We start from the raw sequence: 21792 nt of genomic DNA on the forward strand, positions 1-21792 counted from the left end.
TCTCCTAGGAGGCTGGGCGGGGGAGGAGGGAGGGATGAGGAAGGGGTGGTGGGCGTGAAGTGTCTAGTCATGGTGCTCCAGCTATCATGAGTGTGGGGCAGGCTTGATGGACCAGCTGGTCTTTTCCTGCCCGTCAATTTTGTATGTCGGTATGGTGTTTTACAGATTACCAACTGACTCATTCACATACCTCGGCAGTGGGATTCGTCGAGATGAGAAGAACACTTCAAGGAGATGACCACCAACTGATGCAGAACAATTTGCACGAAGAGCTGAAAGAATAGACTTGCCCCCCTCCCTATTGCCATGTTGGCGCGGTCCTGAGCCATACAGACCAGAAAGTCCCAGGTTTGATTCTTGGGCTATGCTGAGTTAGCTGATCTGTGCTAGGCAGCAATCAGCCTCCGTACTACCCCTTGTGCTGAGAAAGGAATTCCGGGGGTTCCTGCTCCTCATCATATGCATTTACCCCACCAGAATATGTGATTGCCGGGTCAGGATATCATTGAGCTCCCGGGGCCATATCCCATCAATATCGGTGCCTTCAGAATAGGGGAAAACATGGCACAAACAAAACATTGATCCATTCATGCTGTATGATTTTGCCATTCCCATTTGCAACATTTTCACAGTATGTTCTTTCAATTCCTTCCTCCCCTCCTAAACCCCCCACCCCAACCCCCGTCTCTGCACCTGCTTAATATCTGTTACATTTCCAGCTTTTTCCAGTTCTGATGAAGGGTCCCAGACCTGAAACATTAACTCTGTTTCTCTCTCCACGGATGCTGCCTGGCCTGCTGAGTATTTCCAGCATTTTCTGTTGTTATTTCAGATTTCCAGCATCCGCAGTATTTTGCTATTATATTGATCCATAAGGGCTATTTTAACTCTTCATCATCGCAATTGGATCAGCAATTGACCTCAGTACCCCGGAGTAGAGAGTGGGAAACAAAACAGCCCGGGCTTCTACTCTTGATTGCTCGTCGAACACATGACATTGGCGGGCAGACAAAGACCAGCTGGTCCATCAAGCCTGCTCCACACTCATGATGGCTGGAGCATCAGGACTTAAACACTTCCTCCCTCCCCCAATCCCTCCCTTCCTCCCCCACTTATCCAGTGGCCTCTGCTGAGAGTGAGCATGTGCAAGCATCCTAGGATTGGGCTAAACTGCGATGCCTCCACAGGTCAAATAGCCTGCTAACACTCGTATGAAGAACGGCCAAAGTATCAGAGGGCTTCTGTAGCCAGCGGAACTGTACTACAGCACCTTGAGGTGAGGAAGAAAGGAAATTGATAAAATAATATTAAGAACACACAATCAGCTTACTGATCCTTTTCATTAATTGAAATGTTAAGTTATTTTCAAATAATCGAGAACTCCCCCTGTATTTAGTGAACTCCCAAAAAATAGGCAAAGTAACCCTACTGCTACCTTCATTTAGTTAAGTAATTTGGATTCATTCCATTTGGTCCTCTTGTTATTTAAAATTCAAATAGTGTAGTCATTTCATTACTACTCTGTATCTTCTGCACACACTTGGGTGCACAAAGTACAATCCGCCCACCTAGCATTTTCTGCAGTGAAATTTTCACTGTATTTTTTGTTATTTGACCACCGTCTCCGCTGTCTTATCTTTAAGGGATCTCATTCTACCTGGGTCTTCAACAGAAGAGAAAATGAGGGCGACCCCAGACTTGACGGAGAGATAGTCAACAGAGACACAGAGATTGAATACACCGTGACATTTCCAGAAGATGCTGGGGAGTTTTTTTTTTTGGAAGCCCAAACCCAACATTTTTAGAAGAAGGGGAGAAAATTAAAGTGGAGATCCTCGACTTTACCCGGTTCTCCACCTCCCACTTTCAGTTTGCTGCCCGTGTTGTCCCACCTGATGACGTTGCCCAGAGTAGTTAGGCTGAGATTGATGGCGGCTCCCTCTCTCAGACGGTCGCCCTCAGAACCAGAGGACCTCTGCCGCTCGCTGCCGGCCAAGTCCACCAGGTTTATGTCAGACTGTTTTGTGAGGTGCTCTTTTAAAAATACCTGTGTGAAAGCACATCAAGCAGAAGTAACCATTGGTGTTCTACAATCTGAATCGCTAGCCAAGCAGCTGTGCCATTGACCTAAAAGGACATAGTTCTTCTGCTTTAATTGAGCTTCAGTAAATAAGCAATAATGTCTTGATGTCTTTGGCGACGAGCTCCTCTTCCTTTTGTTGTTATTTTCAAACAGCCCTAAAATAACTAAAATGTTTCACAATCATTTGGAATACAGCAGCGAGTGAATCTATTCGATTGGTCACTTTCTCCAATGTTACAAACACTTGTGGTCAAAACCGTCCCTACCCAGCTGGTAATGTCCAATTACTCTCCATCAACAGTTCTCAACAGACTCAACTATTCCGACGCCCTCCTGGCCCGCCTCCCTCCTTGTATCCTCTGTAAACTTGAGCTCATCCAAAACTCTGTTGCCCGTATCCTAACTCGCACCTAGTCCCGCTCACCCCATCACCCCTGTGCTCGCTGACCTACATTGGTCCCCGGTTGAGCAACGCCTCAATTTTAAAATCCTCATTTTGTTTTCAAATCCCCCCCATGGCCTAGCCCCCCAATATTTCTGTAACTCCTCCAGCCCTACAACCTTCCGAGATCTCGGCGCTCCTCCAATTCTGGCCTCTTGCGCATCCCCGGTTTTAATCGCTCAATCATCGGTGGCCGCGCCTTCAGCTGCTTAAGCCCTAAGCTCTGGAATTCCCTCCTTAAGCCTCTCCGCCTCACTCTTCTCCTTTTAGAGGCTCCTTAAAACCTACCTCTTTGACCAAGCTTTTGGTCACCTATCCTAATATCTCCTTATGTGACTCGGTGTCAAACTTTGATTATTAACACTCCTGTGAAGCTCCTTGGGACATTTTACTAAGTTAAAGGTGCTATATAAATGCAAGTTGTTGTTGTCCTTTATTAAAAAATAATTTCCTTCCCCTCTTTTGGTTTCCCCTCACCAGTCTCTGTCAGAAAAGGCAGGCAGTCAACATATTCCCAATGCCTTTGCCAATACCATTCTTAGCCTTGCAGCTGGTAGGTACACAGCAACAGGCTGGGATGAATGATTTTCCCTTTCTCTCCATGGCAAGCGGCTGAGTCCCTGTTGTCAAGGCCGGTGACTCACCTTGACAGAGAATCGTGGGACCCCCATTCTACTGCTGGGTGATACAGTGCAGCAAGACACTTTATACAGACAATTTTTATTATACATGTAGAAATGGAATGGAATGATACAGAAAACTATTAACTCTCACTGTGAGCCTCTATAAAAGCAAAAAGAAAGACAATTACCAATAATGACTGCGGTTTGTCAGGAAGGTGACTGCCTCTGTCTATCACACGTACATCTTCGCAGGGCTAAAGGAAAGAATCTAACATAATGGTTGACATGAATCAGTCATTCATGAAATAATACTGAGCGGCCTACGGGTGGCGCTGTCCAGGGAGAGTATAAATACTCGGGCACGGGCCCAGCTTGTGCAGGACATTAACAGGAACTAGTGAAGGACACAACTAGACCTCCATGTTGTAAAACAGTTGATTAAAGCTTTGTTTAACGCTTAGACCAAGTGCCTAGTAGTTTTCTTACGTCAATGGTTACATTTATGGTCAGGTTCACGGAGGAGTAAAGATCTGAGGTTGCACACAGCAGGAAAGGTGATCCCAGGTAATGGCATCTTTAAAGTTTAATGATGTTCCCAACTTTAAAATAGAAATGGCAGGTGCTCCAATATTCGCTGCTACAAGAATGGTACGGACATACAAAACGTAATTTATGTAGTATGTGCAGCCTCCAGACTGGTGGCCCCCACTTATGCTTCCCAAGAGTCATCACTGTAATTTTTTCTTGAGATGCTTTAGTGTCAAAAGCAGATACCCTTAGTCCTGAAGTGTGTCAGAAATGATATCAATGTCAGTCATGTCACAAACAAAGCATGCTTATGACACAGCTTCACCAATGGTAATACAGCACGGTAACTTTTGCAGTCAATCAAATGGCAATTTGCCTAAAACTCTGTAAAGAAAGAATGAAAGACTTGCATTTCTATAGCGCCTTTCACGACCACCGGACATCCCAAAGCGCTTTACAGTCAATTAAATACTTTTGAAGTGTAGTCACTGTTGTAATGTAGGAAATACAGCAGCCAATTTACGCACAGCAAGCTCCCACAAACAGCAATGAGATGATGGCAAGATGCTTTAGTAATATTGGTTGAGGGATAAATATTGACCAGGACACGGTGGGGAACTCACCTGCTCTTCTTTGAAAAGTGGCATAGGATCTTTTATGTCCACCCGAGAAGGTGGACGGAGCCTCGGCTGAACACCTCATCCAAAAGACGGCACCTCTGACCAGTGCAGCACTCCCTCAGCACTGCACTGGGAGTGTCAGCCTCGGTTAATTGCTCTAATCTCTGCAGCGGAATTTGATCCCACAACCTTCTGACTCGGAGGCGAGAGTGCCACGACTGACACCTAACTTGCGTGCAACCCAACCTTGCAAGCACTAAGCCCCAAAATGCCACTGAAAGAGCATGTCTGCATCACCTATTCCACAGTAGGATCGATTGGCAGTCAAAATGGGAAGTGCAGCTGAAAAGGCCCATTTAACTTTTTAAAGAACAATTTTAAACTACTTATTAACAGTATTCACAACCTTCTGACCCGGAAGTGAGTGAGCATGCTACTAAGTGAGGCAAGGTGGCTCTTACAAATGCTCCTGTTGATATTAAGTTTGCAGTGTCTGTGACATAGAATTAAGATGCCCATTGGTGACAGTAAGTTTGTGAAAAGTAAAAGACTTTTATCGGCAGTGACATAACTTGCCTGTATTTGTGATGCTTTTGATTTATGTAGTGGATGCCACTCCATTGTTTATAGTCCATAACCCACTGGTCACCAATGCGTATTTTCTATTTGCTTAAAATATTCGGTAACTTCACTTTAGAATAATCATAGAATGACATAGCACAAAAAGGAGGCTATTCGGCCCATCCTGCCTGTGCCGGCTCTTTGAAAGAGTGATCCAATAAGTCCCACTCCCCTGCTCTTTTCCCTATAGCCCAGCAAGTTGTTAATTTTCAAGTATTTATCCAATTCCCTTTTGAAAGTTATTATTGAACCTGCTTCCACCGCCCTGTCAGGCGGTGCATTCTACATCACAACATTTTTCTTTCCGCATCTCACCTCTGCTTCTTTTGCCAATTATTTTAACTGTATCCTCTGGTTATCGACTCATCTTCCACTGGAAACAGTTTCTCCTTATTTACTCTATCAAAACCCTTCAAAATTTTGAACACCTCTATCAAATCTCCCCTTAACCTTCTCTGCTGTCGGGAGAACAACCCCAGCTTCTCCAGTCTCTCCACAAAACTGAAGTCATTTAATCCCTGGTACCAATTGTGGTGTATGTGCCTTTAAGAGCCCCAGGTGTGCTGTAATGCCGGTAATTGCCACTCGGGCTATATAAACCTGTATATTGTGTATATCCATTAGAACCCCCCCCAGACTTTGCTTAGTAAATACCTATGAACCAACTCCTGTCTTCAGTGTCTTTATCAACACACGGACACTACAGTGGCGACAAAGTGGAAACGGACTTACCTGCAATTCGGCAGCACCTCAAGGACATCGATTCCTCGGGCGTCCAGAAGACTCAAGGAAGTGAGAGAAGCTGTGGTTTCACCAGCTGGCCAAGCTGGTGGCAGGTACTGTGCTAATCCTTCCTGGGCGTCAGGCTGGGGCTCCAGCGGCTGGCTCTACAGCTGACACAGGCAGCGAAATCGGAGGCAAGCAATAACGGACTGGGAGGGAGCACTCGGGAGACGGCAAGCAGGTCAGCGTTCAGACCTCCAGCGGGAACAAGTCTCCAACAGTAAATTAAAAAAAAAGAGAACGGAAACCGCAGTAAACAGTGTTGTTATCGGCAGCAGCGGCGGGAAAGCATGGGAAGCGCCATATCTTTGCTACAGAAAAGAAAAAAAAAGCGCGGGAAGCACCATATCTTTTCTGAAATGCCTAAATCTGGTAATATTGATGCTTTTGATAGCGAAATAGAGGATTGGACCACATACGTGGAAAGAGTAGAGGTATATTGCACTGCAAATGGAATAGAAGATGAAAAAAAAGCTTCAGTACTTCTGAACTTAATGGGTGCAAAGACATATGGGCTGTTACGAAATTTAATCACTCCAGCCAAACCAAAGGACAAGAATTTTAAAGAAATTGTTGATACCCTGCAGGAGCACTGAAACCCAACACCGCTGCTGATAGCGGAACGATTCAAGTTCTTCAAGAGAAATCAACACAAGAATGAAAGTAATGCTGATTACCTAACTGAATTAAGAAAGCTATCAAAGTACTGCCAATTCAGGACTATCAGATTATCTTCGAGACAAATTCGTTTGCGGTCTCTTAAGTGAAGGAACACAAAAAAGACTGCTTTCTGAAAAAGATTTAACATTGGACAAAGCTTTCAGTATGGCTGTATCATACGAAGCAGCAGCAAAAGGAGCTGCAGAGATACAACAAAAGACACAGGACTTCGGCACCCATGAAATGACACAGGGTTTTGAAAGATGTTATCGCTGCGGCAGATCCACCCATAACCAGACAAGGACAAAGCATGCAGGCAATGCGGGAAGATTGGACACATTGCACGGGTATGCCGATCTGGACAAAATAAATCCACTGACAGGAAAAAAAAAATCAATAAAGAAAAGTACAGGAAGGTACAAATGATGACGGACAGTAGCTCCGAAGACCAGAAGAGCGATAGCGACTTCGAAAACAAGAGACTAAGCTGTCTCAAATTACATAATGTACTTGCCAAAGATGATTACCAAACCATTTGGGTTACCCTCACAATAGCAGGGTCCCCAGTTAAAATGGAGCTAGATACAGGATCAGCTCTAACCGTAATAAATCGACGGGATTACGAGGCGCTATTTTCGCATATACCTCTAAAAGACACATCCATTATCTTAAAAACATATACGGGGCAGAAAGTATACCCCAGAGGAAAAATAAGGGTGCCTGTTGTATACAACGGCAAAGAAATACAAAAGTTGTATTTATACATTCTACAAGATGGTGGTCCACTGTTGTTGGGACGTGAATGGATCAGGAAGATACGTTTAGACTGGCACTCCATTCAGGCACTGACGGTGACCAGTAAGGAAAAAAACATTGATGACATCATACCTGAACGATTAAAAGACATCTTGGCCAACGCCAAAGAAGTGTTTCAAGAGAAACTAGGAACCTTGAAAGGCATCACCGCCTCAATAAAAGTGGAAGATGCAGCAATACGTCCAGCAGTCGAGGCAGAGCTGGAGAATTTGGAAAAAGCAGGCGTATTATCCAAAATAGATTGGAGCGAATGGGCAACACCCATCGTTCCAGTCATGAAAAAAGCATTGAATAAAGATAAATCTGAAGAACAGAGAAAAATTCGCATCTGTGGTGACTTCAAGGTGACTGTAAACCCGGTCCTTCACACAGTACAGTATCCTCTTCCGAGGATAGAAGATATTTTCGCCTCACTATCCGGAGGGAAACGTTTCACCAAAATTGACTTGGCACAGACATATCTACAGATGGAGGTTGAGGAGGCCTCTAAAAAGTATCTCACGATAAACACACACAAAGGCCTGTACCAGTACAATCGACTGGTTTTTGGAGTAGCATCAGCTCCAGCTATCTGGCAAAGAGCTATGGAGCAAGTCCTGCAAGGGATTCCGGGGACTCAATGCTACCTAGACGACATCCTTATAACAGGAGAAAATGACAACGAGCACCTTGCCAATTTGGAGCAGGTGCTCACTAGGCTGAAAGAACGGGGCCTATGAGCGAATCGCCCCAAGTGCGAATTTTTCCAAAATCAGATATCATATTGTGGCCACATAATTAATAATGAAGGGTTGCATAAGTCACCTGAAAAAATTGAAGCGGTTATAAAGCCCCAGCACCTGAAAATGTTTCACAATTAAGGTCGTTCCTGGGATTAATAAATTACTATCATAAATTTTTACCGAACTTATCAACTCTTCTACACCCTCTTAATGAACTTCTACAAACAGGAGTGATTTGGAAATGGAACGAAGACTGTAAACGTGCCTTCCATAAATGCAAAGACTTAATCACATCCGAAGAAGTTTTGGCTCATTACAACCCATCACTGCCAATCAGACTGGTGTGCGATGCATCCCCTTACGGCATAGGAGCAGTATTATCCCATAAATTCCCTGATGGCTCAGAACGGCCAATAGCTTTTGCGTCACGCTCATTAAACTCAGCTGAGCGTAACTATGCCCAAATCGACAGGGAAGCACTCAGCCTGGTATAGGGAGTGAAGAAATTCAACCATTACCTACACGGACAAAAATTTACCTTGTTGACTGACCATCAACCCCTCATCTCCATATTCAACCCTAAAAAAGGTGTTCCCATTATGACAGCGCAAAGGCTACACAGGTGGTCCCTTTTTCTAGGGGCACACCAATACAACATAGAATACAAAGGGTCAAAACAGCATGGGAATGCTGACGGTTTATCGCGCCTACCGTTGCCAACGGTAGAAGAGGCACCTACAGTAGACCCAGTAGAGATGTTCCACTCTACCATAGTGGAATGTCTACCAGTGACAAATTCTGCCATTGAAAGGGAGACGAGAAATGACCCGACTCTCTCACGGGTCTACGATTTAACAGTGAAGGGATGGCCAGCACATGGCGAACCACTGTTGCCAGCATTCTCGCAAAGAAGAGAACAGCTGTCAGTGTGCCGAGGAACCTTGATGTGTGGATCCAGAGTGGTGATTCCACCCAAACTCCAGGATAAAGTGCTAAAGGAGCTTCACGAGGGGCATCTGGGTGGAGTGAAAATGAAGAACCTAGCTAGGGCGTTTGTATGGTGGCCAGGTATCGATGGAGACATCGAAGAAATGACCAAGAGCTGCCTAGGATGCCAGAAGGTCCAAAACGCTCCACCACAAGCCCCTCTACATCCATGGGAGTGGCCCTCATCTCCCTGGCAAAGGGTGCACATCGACTTTGCTGGTCCATTTATGGACTCAATGTTCTTAATCGCGGTTGATGCACACTCCAAGTGGCCAGAGGTAATAAAGATGTCCTCCACCACCACGGAAAAAACCATCACAGTATTAAGGACCATATTTGCCAGGAATGGGCTGCCGGAACAGATATGTTCTGATAATGGACCGCAATTTGTGTCCGAAGAATTCAGAAAGTTCTTAAAAAACAATGGGGTTAAGCACTACACGTCCGCCCCATACCATCCCGCCACCAATGGATTGGCTGAAAGGTTTGTCCAGACCTTCAAGAAGGCCATAAAGGCCATGGGTAATGAAGACATAAAACGTCAGCACAAGGTGGATAACTTCTTATTCGCATACAGGAATGCAACACATATGGTTACCAACCAAACTCCCGCCATGATGTTCTTCAATAGAAACCTAAGATGCCGGCTGGATTTGGTCAAGCCCAACATCAGAAGGGACGCGGAGAACCGGCAGTTTCAAGGCATGAATGAAAGGCCAACTAGGGCCTTCCAGATAGGTCAACAGGTTTTGGCCCGGGACTACCGTACCGAGAAATGGCAGCCTGGAACTATCTGCACACGACTAGGACCACTGATGTATACCGTGGACATCGGAGAAAGCATAATAAGGCGCCATGCTGACCAAATCATAAAGTCATCCGAAAAGGGACAACCTACACCACAACTCTATACATCTAACGATGAAGTAGAGATACCCATATCTACCTCCGATCCGGTGATATTGGAACCCAATGAACCCGACACTGGCATTCAAGCCGAATCAGCCTTGCCAGAAGAACCTACTACACCACCAGAAACTACTACACCCCCGAGGCGTTATCCGGACCGAGTCAGGAAGCCTCCTGAGAGACTAACTTATAATTAATTAACTACAGCAATGTATATTATTTTGCTTATAACATGTAATTAATAATTACTTAAAATATGATGTACTGGTTAGCTAAAAGGGGAGGAATTGTGGTGTATGTGCCTTTAAGAGCCCCAGGTGTGCTGTAATGCCGGTAATTGCCACTCGGGCTATATAAGCCTGTATATTGTGTATATCCGTTAGAACCCCCCCCAGACTTTGCTTAGTAAATACCTATGAACCAACTCCTGTCTTCAGTGTCTTTATCAACACACGGACACTACACCATTCTAGTAAATCTCCTCTCTACCTTCACCAAGGCCTTGGCATCCTTCCTAAAGCGTGGTGCCCAGAATTGGCCACAATACTCCAGCTGGGGCCTAAGCAGTGTTTTATAAAGGCTTACCATAACTTCCTTGCTTTTGTACTCTATACCTCTATTTATAAAGCCAAGGATCCCCTTTGCCTTTTTAAAATGCACCCCCTTTAAAAAAAGTACCATTTAATTTATATTACCTCTCTTCATTCTTCCTACCAAAATGAATCACTTCACACTTCTCTGCATTAAATTTCATCTGCCCTGTGTCTGCCTATTTCATCAGTCTATCTATGTCCTCCTGAAGTCTGTTATATCCTCCTCATTGTTTATTACATTTGAGTTTCGTGCCATCTGCATACATTGAAATTATGCCCAAGACCAGGTTATTAATATAATAGTAAACTTTGCACAAGTTATTTCAATTGACTATGGTTAATGACTAAGACGACTGTCTGAATTGGTGCAACCACATTTGCTGCCTTTATCCACAGACCCGATAGGCTTGTACCTGTTTGAATCGGATGGTGATGATCATGTGTGAACGGCTGCTGGTCGTGTTGATATTGGTGGATGCCGTGCTCCTCTTCTTATTTCCTTCCTTCATCAACTGTTCAATCTGCTCGTAGCTTTCACAAGGCACTGATTTTAGATCCTCCACATAGAAACCCCTTTGGGGGCTTTCTCGCACTTTTAGACCCCCAGGCTGTTTATTCTTGGATAACAAGTCAATCACCTAGGAAACATATTGGTTTTAGAGGCAGTAAAAATAACCAGGCTGTTCTTCTTTCTTTTAACTTTTAGACTGCTGGAAATTCCAGTCTCCCTGGGTCAGCCAGTTCTTTTTTCCGTTTTCAGCTCATACACTGCGAGACTGAAATGAACCCTAACATTACAGTAATAAAGATGCACAATTATCAAGCTTGCCCAAATTGTTGTAAGTTTTGCTATTTAATAATAAATAAAGTCAAGGTAACTCCTTGTGTAGTGTCAATATAAGAGCAATATTTGTCTAAAACAAGTTTCTATTGGTTACATATCTAAAGGCTGGTTTTTCAGCCAATGCAAAGCTTAGGTTGTGAAGATTCATATCATCACATCTATGAAGTGTGCAGTCTTCACACAGCTTCTATATGAGCACCTCCAGCCCACCAACATCCTAGATAATGCCAAACAGTTATGTGTGGGAACCAGAAACTCCCCTGTATAATTAACTGGAGTACACATTGACATATAATACATTATTTATTTATTTATTTCACTGGAACCAACCCGAAAGGCTGATCTGTGCTTACAAAGCAAAAATTCTTGGTATAGTATAATCAAGTTAATAAAATGTCCACTTATCCAAAAATCATTGGTTTCCAATGCACTAGAAAGATCTTTGAGCTTATCCTCTTGGAACTTGCCTTTATCTTATACCAGCATATCACCTACTTAATGCATACATTCACACTATGACAAGAGTTGGACAATATTGAAATATTTCATGCATATGCCAATAAAGAGGAAAAATTACCCTTTCATTGTAGATTTCCAACATACTGAAATAAATCTGTGAAAGAAAAGAAATTAATCTGGGACTTTAATACTATGTTACACTCAACAAAATCATCCTACATTCATAACACAGACATCTCCCTCTTACATCATTAACCTCTCCGTGCATTCCAGACTGACGGACATTTCAGTGTCTATCACCATTCAGTTAATGGCCGTCAAGATAAATAGGTAATGATAGGGTAACTCAAGCCAATTATAATCAAAAATTCAATTGAGAGATTTGGATCACATCAGAAACCACTAACGAGAGCAAAGCTTAAGCAGTTTATGAATGATCCCTGAATCATAACACTGAATTACTGCCTTGAATTCATTCAGGAATATTGGGTATAGTTCACAATATATACCAGCTAGTAAATTTCCTCTTCAATGGGTTTTCCTGCTCTTACGGTGTAGTTTGATGGGGATGTTCCTCGATACTATTTATATGTGAAATAATGCTGTTTGATAGCGGACATTGATTCGTACTCCAATTGTCCCCTATCTAGTCCCTGTTACTACCAGGAAATATGTATCCTAATAATTGCTGCATAACCAGCCCTATGCAACTTGAGTTTTCCCTGTGTCCATTCGTGTGCGCATTTTGGCTGCCGCTCCGGACCCGAGGCGATCGCTTCTATTTCCACTTTTTTCTCCCCCTTTTTCTTTTCTCTCTACCCCTCCTTGACCACTCTCTCCTGTCGTCATGCCTCCTTTTATTCCTCCTCTCCTGGGTACTCTGCCCTCCCAAATCTCTCTCTCAACCCTTCTCTGGAATTCCCTCCATAAACCTCTGCGTCTCTCTATACTTCTCTTTCCTCCTTTAAGACGCTCCTTAAAACCTACCTCTTTGACCAAGCTTTTGGTCATCTGCCCTAATTTCTCCTTATATGGCTCGGTGTCAAATCTTGTTTTATAACGCTCCTGTGAAGCACCTTGGGACGTTTTACTACATTAAGAACATAAGAAATAGGAGCAGGAGTAGGCCATTCGGCCCCTCGAGCCTGCTCCACCATTCAATAAGATCATGGCTGATCTTCTAACTCAACTCCACCTTCCTGCACTATCCCCATATCCCTTGATTCCCTTAATATCCAAAAATCTATCAATCTCTGTCTTGAATATACTCAACGACTGAGCCTCCACAGCCCTCTGGGGTAGAGAATTCCAAAGATTCACCACCCTCTGAGTGAAGAAATTTACCCTCATCTCAGTCCTAAATGGCCAGCCCCTTATTCTGAGACTGTGACCCCTGGTTCTAGACTGCCCAGCCAGGGGAAACATCCTCCCTGCATCTACCCTGTCAAGCCCTGTAAGAATTATGTATGTTGCAATGAGGTCACCTCTCATTCTTGTAAACTCTAGAGAATATAGGCTTAGTCTACTCAATCTCTCCTCATAGGACAATCCCCCCATCCCAAGAATCAATCTGGTGAATCTGCGTTGCACTCCCTCTATGGCAAGTATATCCTTCCTTAGATAAGGAGACCAAAATTGTACACAATACTCCAGGTGTGGTCTCACCAGGGCCCTATATAATTACAGTAAGATGTCTTTACTCTTATACTCAAATCCTCTTGTAATAAAGGCCAACATACCATTTGCTTTCCTAATTGCTTGCTGTGCCTGCATGTTAACTTTCAGTGATTCGTGTACAAGGACACCCAGGTCCCTCTGAACACCAACATTTCCCAATCTCTCACCATTTAAAACAATACTCTACTTTTCTATTTTTCCTACCAAAGTGGATAACTTCACATTTCTCCACATTATATTCCATTTGCCATGTTCTTGCCCACTCACTTAGCCTGTCTATATCCCCTTTAACACGCTATATGTTGTTGTGTTGAAGTTATGAACTAACACCTAAAGACACATTTGGCTTATGTGAACTGCTAAGTTATTTCAGTCACAGAGTAGAGGAAGATTACAATCTGCACATGCTCACTGTTGTCAGACCAGAGTAAAACAAGAATGTGTATGATATATTCCAGCAGATCTCGCTGCTGTTGCACACAGTCAGTTAGAGGATACACTCTCTTTCTCTCACCTGTCATATCACAGAGAATGGACGACTACAATTATATCTTCCTCTCCTTTTAGGTACACTGTTCTGTTCTTCCCTCTTTACGTCTACGTCCGTTGTTGTCTCCCTTTCTTACCTTTGTTCTGTCCATGTCTGGTTCTGTCCTTTTCTGCTTTTTCTGGATGTCTCCTTTTGTGTTTATCGCTCCCTTTCTGTCTTCTTTCACTCAGCCTCTTATTCCTATCGTCTCCTGTATTGATTCCCAGCCCATCACTCCCTTGTTCATTTTGCTCTTCCTCATTCCCGATTATTGTCCTATCCCTCTTGCTTCCTGCAAAATGGCCTCGTTTCCATTGTTTCCTCTATCCCTTCCCACCTCATTGCTCCTATTGACTTCCATACAGCTTTCCTGTAGTGTCAAACCCCCATGTCATCCTCACTGCATTGTTGCCTTCTTTCCCCTCGTCCCTCTCCCATTGCTGCACCCATCATGTTGTCCCCAGGTTCTCTCCCTCAACCCCATCTGTCCCGTCACACTTGCCTTCTGTACTGCCAACCCTCCACATCACGGTCTGTCCTAACCCTCACCCCTATCCTCCTCTCCCATGTTATTGACCTTTAATTCCACACTCTCTTATCTGTCTGTTGTCTCATGTGCTTTATCCTCCAATCCCAATTGGCCTCTGACTCTCCCATCCCCATTTCCCCCGTAACTTTCACCTAACTCTCCCTGTATGTCTGTGTCCGAGGCCAATAGGGATTGGGGGATAAAGCACGAGACTATAACTCTGTCTCTCAGTCAGTTCTTCTGCCACCAGCTGTAAGTTATTTTGTAATATTTAAAATCTTTAAAAAATGAATCTTTTAATTTTGATCTCTTAAATATTAATGAATTCATTCACAATAAACCCGCTCCAGCTCAAATAATTTGTGGCAAACCTCTCTTTAATGTTCATCTTTTTAAAATGAACCTAACTTTGAATTGCTTCTGTTACTTTTTGACTTTTCTCTTTGGACCCTCATGTATTTATTCAATTAACCCACTGCAGGATCACTCCCATTGAGGGCTCATTTTTATTTAGTTAATTAATCTGGAGAAACCCTGTGCTCTGAGGCCAAAAAGACTTATTTCTGATTGGGCTCTATTTCCTCCATTTAATCTTTTATTTATTTATTTTTATTCGTTCTCGGGAATGTGGACGTCACTGGCAAGGCCGGCATTTATTGCCCATCCCTAGCTTCTCCTGAGCAAGTGGTGGTGAGCGGCCTTCTTCAACCCCTGGTAGTGGTTTCTACAGCCTCAGCCCTGACCTCTCAGCATTCTTCCATGCCCATCTGTGTCCGTGTTGGCGGTGCGCTCTCCCTATTCCTCTGTAGCTCTCTACACTTAGGTCCTGCTCTCTTTGGGCCTCCATTATCAAGAGCTGTGGAGGCAGAGTCAGTGAATATATTCAAGGTGGAGATAGACAGATTTTTGAGCTACAGGGGAGTCAAGGGTTATGGGGAACAGGCAGAAAGTGGAGTTGAGGCCAAGATCAGATCAGCCATGATCTTATTGAATGGCGGAGCAGGCTCGAGGGGCCGAATGGCCGACTCCTGCTCCTATTTCTTATGTTCTTAAATCCTCCATCCAACTCTACTCCTCTCTATTTAGATTTATTTGAAATGGCAGCGCCTACCTGTGTCCCACTTTATGTAAGGGACTCAGAAGGAGACCTAACCAATCTGGTGTATAGCGAGTACAGTATATTTTATTAGTAGCAGATTTACAAGAATATATAGCAGCCACAGAGTTAACAAGTGGACTCACTCGCAAAGCACAATTCTTGTGTACAAGAATGGCCTAGTACTTCAACAAGTTAAAGCGATTAATGCAACAGAAGCAATGTTACCCGATCCTACTGGGAGGAGTGCTGACTTCCGAAATTCTTTCTTATCTCCCTCAATATGTGGAACTTGTGCTGTCTTTATACCTCGCCTCATCTCCTAGAATCCTAACCCCATCTTGTTATTCACATTCTTTTAGTTGAGTCATCATCCCTTGGTCAATAGCCTGTTATGGAGGACTGATAGCTGCTGGACTTAATCTAGGAGGAGGCATCCGTGAGGTGCCTTGGCCAGTTGATTAATGAATGGTGTTTCTACAACAGTTAGCCTTGAACAGCCAGCTGGGTTTCCTCTGCTAAACTTCTGAAATGGTTAATGACTTGTAAAAGCAGCTATAGAGCCTGTTTGAAAAGCATGCTGGGATACTTAGCCATCTCTAGTAATGTGCAATATATAAATAAGCATCATTTAGGTGTTCTAGGCTGTAACTTACACTTACAGTCTGCCTCCATCAACTCTCCCACACCCATTACCCACTAATACCTACTACCAGTCTCCACAGTACCCATTGCGCATCTCAAAGCTATAATCCTCCACCAACTGCTCCCCAATACCCACTAAACCCTAATACCCACTACCTCCAAACATTTCACTTGACGGTAGCTAATGCTTACCTGGTACTGTTTATCAAGTTCCTGATTTTGTTTAATTGCTTTGAACAACTCATCACAAGTTAATGGGATTATCCCTCTGTCCGGACCATAACCGATCATGGAGTAGCTCTTCCCTGAGCCGGTCTGACCATAGGCTAACAGTGTAGCGTTGTAACCTTTCCACGCATTGTTCAACACTCCTTGGCCAAGGTCACCGAACACCCTTCTCTAAGAAAACAAATTTTAAACAGAATTCAGTGTTTTTCTTTCCCCTCCATTTTCTCCCCCTTCTTTCCTGAGAAAACTGACTCCATGCTGGTGATGAAAACCCTCCGGAATTAACTCCATCTCCCCGCCTTGGTCCCGTAACCCTTAATACCCTTGCCTAACAAAAATCTCAGTTGTGAAATTTTCAACTGACCCCCAGCCTCAACAGTCTGTTGGGGGAGAGAATTCCAGATTTCCACTGCCCTTTGTGTGAAGAAGTGCTTCTTGACATCACCCCTGAACGGCCTAGCTCTGATTTTAAGGTTATGCCCCCTTGTTCTGGACTTCCCCCCACCGGAGGAAATAATTTCTATCGACCCTATTAAATCCTTTAATCATCTTAAATACATCAATTAATCACCCCTTAATCTCTATACTCAAGGGAATACAAGCCTAATCTATGCAACCTGTTCTTGTAATTTAACCTTTTCAGCCCTGGTATTATTCTGGTGAATCTGCATTGGATCCACTCCAAGGCCAATATATCCTTCCTGTGGTGCGGTGCCCAGGACCGAACGCAGTGACACCAGACAGGGTCTAACCAGAGCTTTGTACAGCTGTGACATAACTTCCACTCCTTTGTATGCCAGCCCTCTTGAGATAAAGGCCAACGTCCTATTAGCCTTTTTAAATTATATTTTCGTACCTGTCCACTAGATTTTAGTGATTTCTGTACTTGGAGCTCTAAATCTCTCTGCTCATCCACAGTTCCTAGCTTCTCGCCGTTTAGAAAATACTCTGATCTATGAGAGATCAAGGAGCACACCGAGCAACACTTCTGCTCACTGAGCCAGCAGGCAAGCTTCAAAGTCCAGCCTTGAGGCATTCCACATTATCAGAATGGTCCTGGGACAGGAACCCCAGCATCAGCCTTTAATGCCTCATTCAGCCTGGCCCTTAAAAGTGTTTTTGTTGGTGGTGCAATGACCGGGGCAAATAGAGAAAAGAGGAGATATAGCTTGAATGAGAGATATGTACCCTTCCAGAAATGTGAGGGTATACACATCAGGAAAGGAAGAACAGGCTGGGTCTTCTTTCTCTTGAAAAAAGAAGGCTGAGGGGTAACCTAATAGAGGTCTTTAAAATTGAGAGGTTTTGATAGAGTGGCTACAGAGTGTTTCCACTTGCGGGGAAGAATATAACTAGAGGCCATCAATATAAGATAGTCACCAAGAAATCCAATCAGTAATTCAGAAGAAACTTCTTTACCCAAAGAGTGGTGAGAATGTGGAACTCGCTGCCACAGGGAGTGGTTGAAGCGAATAGTATAGATGCATTTAAGGGGAGGCTGGACAAGCATATGAGGGAGAAGGGAATCGAGGGTTATGTTGATAGATTTAGATGAGGAAAGACGGGAGGAGGTTCGAGTGGCGCACAAACACCGGCATGGACTGGTTGGGCCGAATGACTTGTTTCTGTGCCGTATATCCTATGTAATCCTATGTAATTCCAAAAAATAACCCAAAGGCAACAAGGCTTATGTACTTAAATGGACAGAGGGGCCAGACCATCTTTCATATAGTGGTTGTAATGTTGGGAATTACAGGTTCCACTAGTGAAGAGAGAACCTCAGTTTATTAGACGTTCACACCGCATAATTTAATTATATCTCCGTGTGCTATTCTAGCATAGAATATAAAGGAAAAGAAAAAGCCTTTCAGCTCAGCAAGATAATCTCAAGAGAAACGTGTTACTAGAATTTATTACAGGTTAACCTAGTCCCAAACCTACTGTGATAAAATGTCACAGGGAATGTACCCTGTTTGAAAGGATAATGAAGGAGAGCCAACACGGATTTGTAAAAGGCAGATTGTGTTTGACTAATCTAATTGAATTTTTTGATGAAGTAACAGGGAGGATTGATGAAGGGAATGCAATGGATGTTGTCTGCATGGATTTTTGGAAGGCGTTTGACAAAGTACCACATAGAAGGCCGGTTAACAAAATTGTGGCTCATGGAATAGGTGGGTCAGTGGCAGCTTGGATAAGGAATTGGCTTAAGGACAGAAAACAGCGAGTTGTGGTAAAAGGCTATTTTTCAGACTGGAGGATGGTAGACAGTGGTGTTCCCCAAGGGTCAGTGTGGGGCCACTGCATATATATAAATAAATGACCTGGATATTGGAATACAGAGTAGAATTTCTAAATTTGCCGATGACACCAAACTTGGAGGGGTGGCAAACAGTGAGGATGATACCAATCGACTGCAACAGGACATAGAAAGGCTAGCAGAATGGGCAGACAAGTGGCAGATGGAATTTAATACAGAAAAGTGTGAGGTGATGCATTTAAGAACATAAGAACATAAGAAATAGGAGCTGGAATAGGCCACTTGGCCCCTGGAGCCTGCTCCGTCATTCAATAAGATGATGGCTGATCTTGGGCTCAAAGCCACTTCCCTGCCCGCTCCCCATAACCCTTCACTCCCTTACCTTGTAAAAATCTGTCTATCTCCACCTTAAATGTATTTAATGACCCAGCCTCCACAGCTCTCTGGGGCAGAGAATTCCACAGATTTACGACCCTCTGAGTGAAGAAATTCCTCCTCATCTCTGTTCTAAAAGGGCGACCCTTTATTCTGAAACTATGCCCCCGAGTTCTAGATTTCCCCATGAGGGGAAACATCCTCTCTGCTTCTACCTTGTCGAGCCCCCTCAGTATCTTATATGTTTCAATAAGATCACCTCTCATTCTTCTAAATTCCAATGAGTATAGGCCCAACCTGCTCAACCTTTCTTCATAAGTCAAGCCCCTCATCTCAGGAACCAACCGAGTGAATCGTCTCTGAACTGCCTCCAATGCAAGTATATTCTTCCTTTGGGGGGACTAACAAGGCAAGGGAATATACAATGAATGGTAAGACCCTAGGCAGGATGGAGGGTCAGAGGGATCTGGGTGTGCAAGTACACAGATCCCTGAAGGCAGCGGAACAGGTGGATAAGGTGGTAAAAAAGGCATATGGGATACTTGCCTTCATTAGCCGAGGCATAGAATATAAGAGCAAGGAGGTTATGATGGAGCTGTATAAAACACTGGTTAGGCCACAGCTGGAATACTGTGTGCAGTTCTGGTCGCCACACTACAGGAAGGATGTGATAGCTTTGGAGAGGGTGCAGAGGAGATTCACCAGGATGTTACCAGGGCTGGAGCGCTTCAGCTATGAAGAGAGACTGGGCAGATTGGGTTTGTTTTCCTTGGAGCAGAGGAGGCTGAGGGGGGACATGATTGAGGTGTACAAAATTATGAGGGGCATAGATAGGATGGATACTAAGGAGCTTTTTCCCTTAGTAGAAGGGTCAATAACTAGGGGGCATAGATTCAAGGTAAAGGGCGGGAGGTTTAGAGGGGATTTGAGAAAGAACTTTTTCACCCAGAGGGTGGTTGGAGTCTGGAACTCACTGCCTGAAAGGGTTGTGGAGGCTGGAACCCTCACAACATTCAAGAAGCATTTGGATGAGCACTTGAAATGCCATAGCATACAAGGCTACGGACCAAATGCTGGAATATGGGATTAGATTAGACAGGGCTTGATGGCCGGCGCGGACACGATGGGCCGAAGGGCCTCTATCCATGCTGTATAACTCTATGACTCTATAAATAAGGAGACCAAAACTGTATGCAGTACTCAAGGTGTGGTCTCACCAATAACCTGTACAGTTGTAGCAGGACTTCCCTGCTTTTATACTCCAACCCCCTTGAAATAAAGGCCAACATTCCATTTGCCTTTTTGATTACTTGCTGTACCTGCATGCTAACTTTTTGTGTTTCATGCACAAGGACCCCCAGGTCCCTCTCAACTGTAGCATTTTGTAATCTCTCTCCATTTAAATAATAATTTGCTTTTTATTTTTCCTGCCAAAGTGGATAACCTCGCACTTTCCCACATTATACTCCATCTGCCAAATGTTTGCCCACTCACTTAGCCTGTCTATATTGCTTTGCAGATTCTTTGAGTCCTCTGCACAACTTGCTTTCCCACCCATCTTTGTATCATCCGCAAACTTGGCTACATTACACTCGGTCCCTTCATCCAAGTCATTAATGTAGATTGTAAATAGTTGAGGCCCCAGCACCGATCCCTGTGGCACCCCACTAGTTACCGTTTGCCAACTGGAAAATTACCCATTTATCCCGACTCTCTGCTTTCTGTTAGTTAGCCAATTCTCTATCCATGCTAATATATTACCCCCAACTCCATGAGCTCTTATCTTATGCAGTAACTTTTTATGTGGCACCTTATTGAATGCCTTCTGGAAATCCAAATACTCCACATCCACTGGCTCACCTTTATCTACCCTGCTCGTTACATCCTCAAAGAACTCCAGCAAATTTGTTAAACATGATTTCCCTTTCATAAAACCATGCTGACACTGCTTGACTGCATTATGATTTTCCAAATGCCCTGCTACCGCTTCCTTAATGAAAGACTCCAGCATTTTCCCAACGACAGATGTTAGGCTAACTGGTCTATAGTTTCCTGCTTTCTGTCTCCCTCCTTTCTTAAATAGGGGTGTTACATTTGCCGTTTTCCAATCCGCTGGGACCTCTCCAGAGTCCAGGTATTTTGGTATATTGCAACCAATGCATCCACTATCTCTGCAGCCACTTCTTTTAAGACCCTGGGATACAGGCCATCTGGTCCAGGGGACTTGTCGTCTTGTAGTCCCATTATTTTACCAAGTACTTTTTCCTTAGTGATAGTGATTGTCTTTAGTTCCCCCCTCCCTGTGGCCCCTTGATTATCCATTATTGGGATGTTGTTAGTGTCTTCTACCGTGAAGACAGATACAAAATATTTGTTTAGAGTCTCTGCCATTTCCCCGTTCCCCATTATTAATTCCCCATTCGCATCCTCTAAGGGACCAACATTTACTTTAGCTACTCTCTTCCTTTTTATATACCTGTAGAAGCTCTTACTATCTGTTTTAATATTTCTTGCCAGTTTAGTCTCATAATTCATCTTCTCTCGCTTTACTATTTTTTTAGTCATCCTTTGCTGGGTTTTTTTAAATTTCCCAATCCTCTGGCCTCCCACCAATCTTGCTAACATTGTATGCCTTTGTTTTCAATTTGATACCATCCTTTACTTCCTTAGTTAGCCACGGATAGTGCTCCCTTCTCTTAAAATCTTTCTTTCTCACTGGAATATATTTCTGTTGAGAGTTATGAAATATCTCCTTAAATATCC

At 43.7% G+C, this 21792-nt stretch overlaps 1 protein-coding gene across 1 annotated transcript in view; it reads right to left on the reverse strand.

Moving 5' to 3' along the window:
• kif28 (kinesin family member 28) overlaps positions 1 to 21792 on the reverse strand; it is a 79951-nt gene that overhangs the window by 45888 nt on the left and 12271 nt on the right. The window contains exons 4-7 of the mRNA XM_085979803.1: positions 16359 to 16565; positions 11809 to 11844; positions 10801 to 11025; positions 1893 to 2047 (exon numbers count right to left, since the gene is read on the reverse strand). Of these exons, the coding sequence (XP_085835929.1) occupies positions 1893 to 2047; positions 10801 to 11025; positions 11809 to 11844; positions 16359 to 16565 (623 nt within the window). The remainder of the gene's footprint in view (positions 1 to 1892; positions 2048 to 10800; positions 11026 to 11808; positions 11845 to 16358; positions 16566 to 21792) is intronic.

The sequence above is a fragment of the Somniosus microcephalus genome, chromosome 3, assembly GCF_052327205.1.
Source record: "Somniosus microcephalus isolate GS21.2 chromosome 3, FLI_Smic_1.0, whole genome shotgun sequence".
Taxonomy (NCBI): domain Eukaryota; kingdom Metazoa; phylum Chordata; class Chondrichthyes; order Squaliformes; family Somniosidae; genus Somniosus; species Somniosus microcephalus.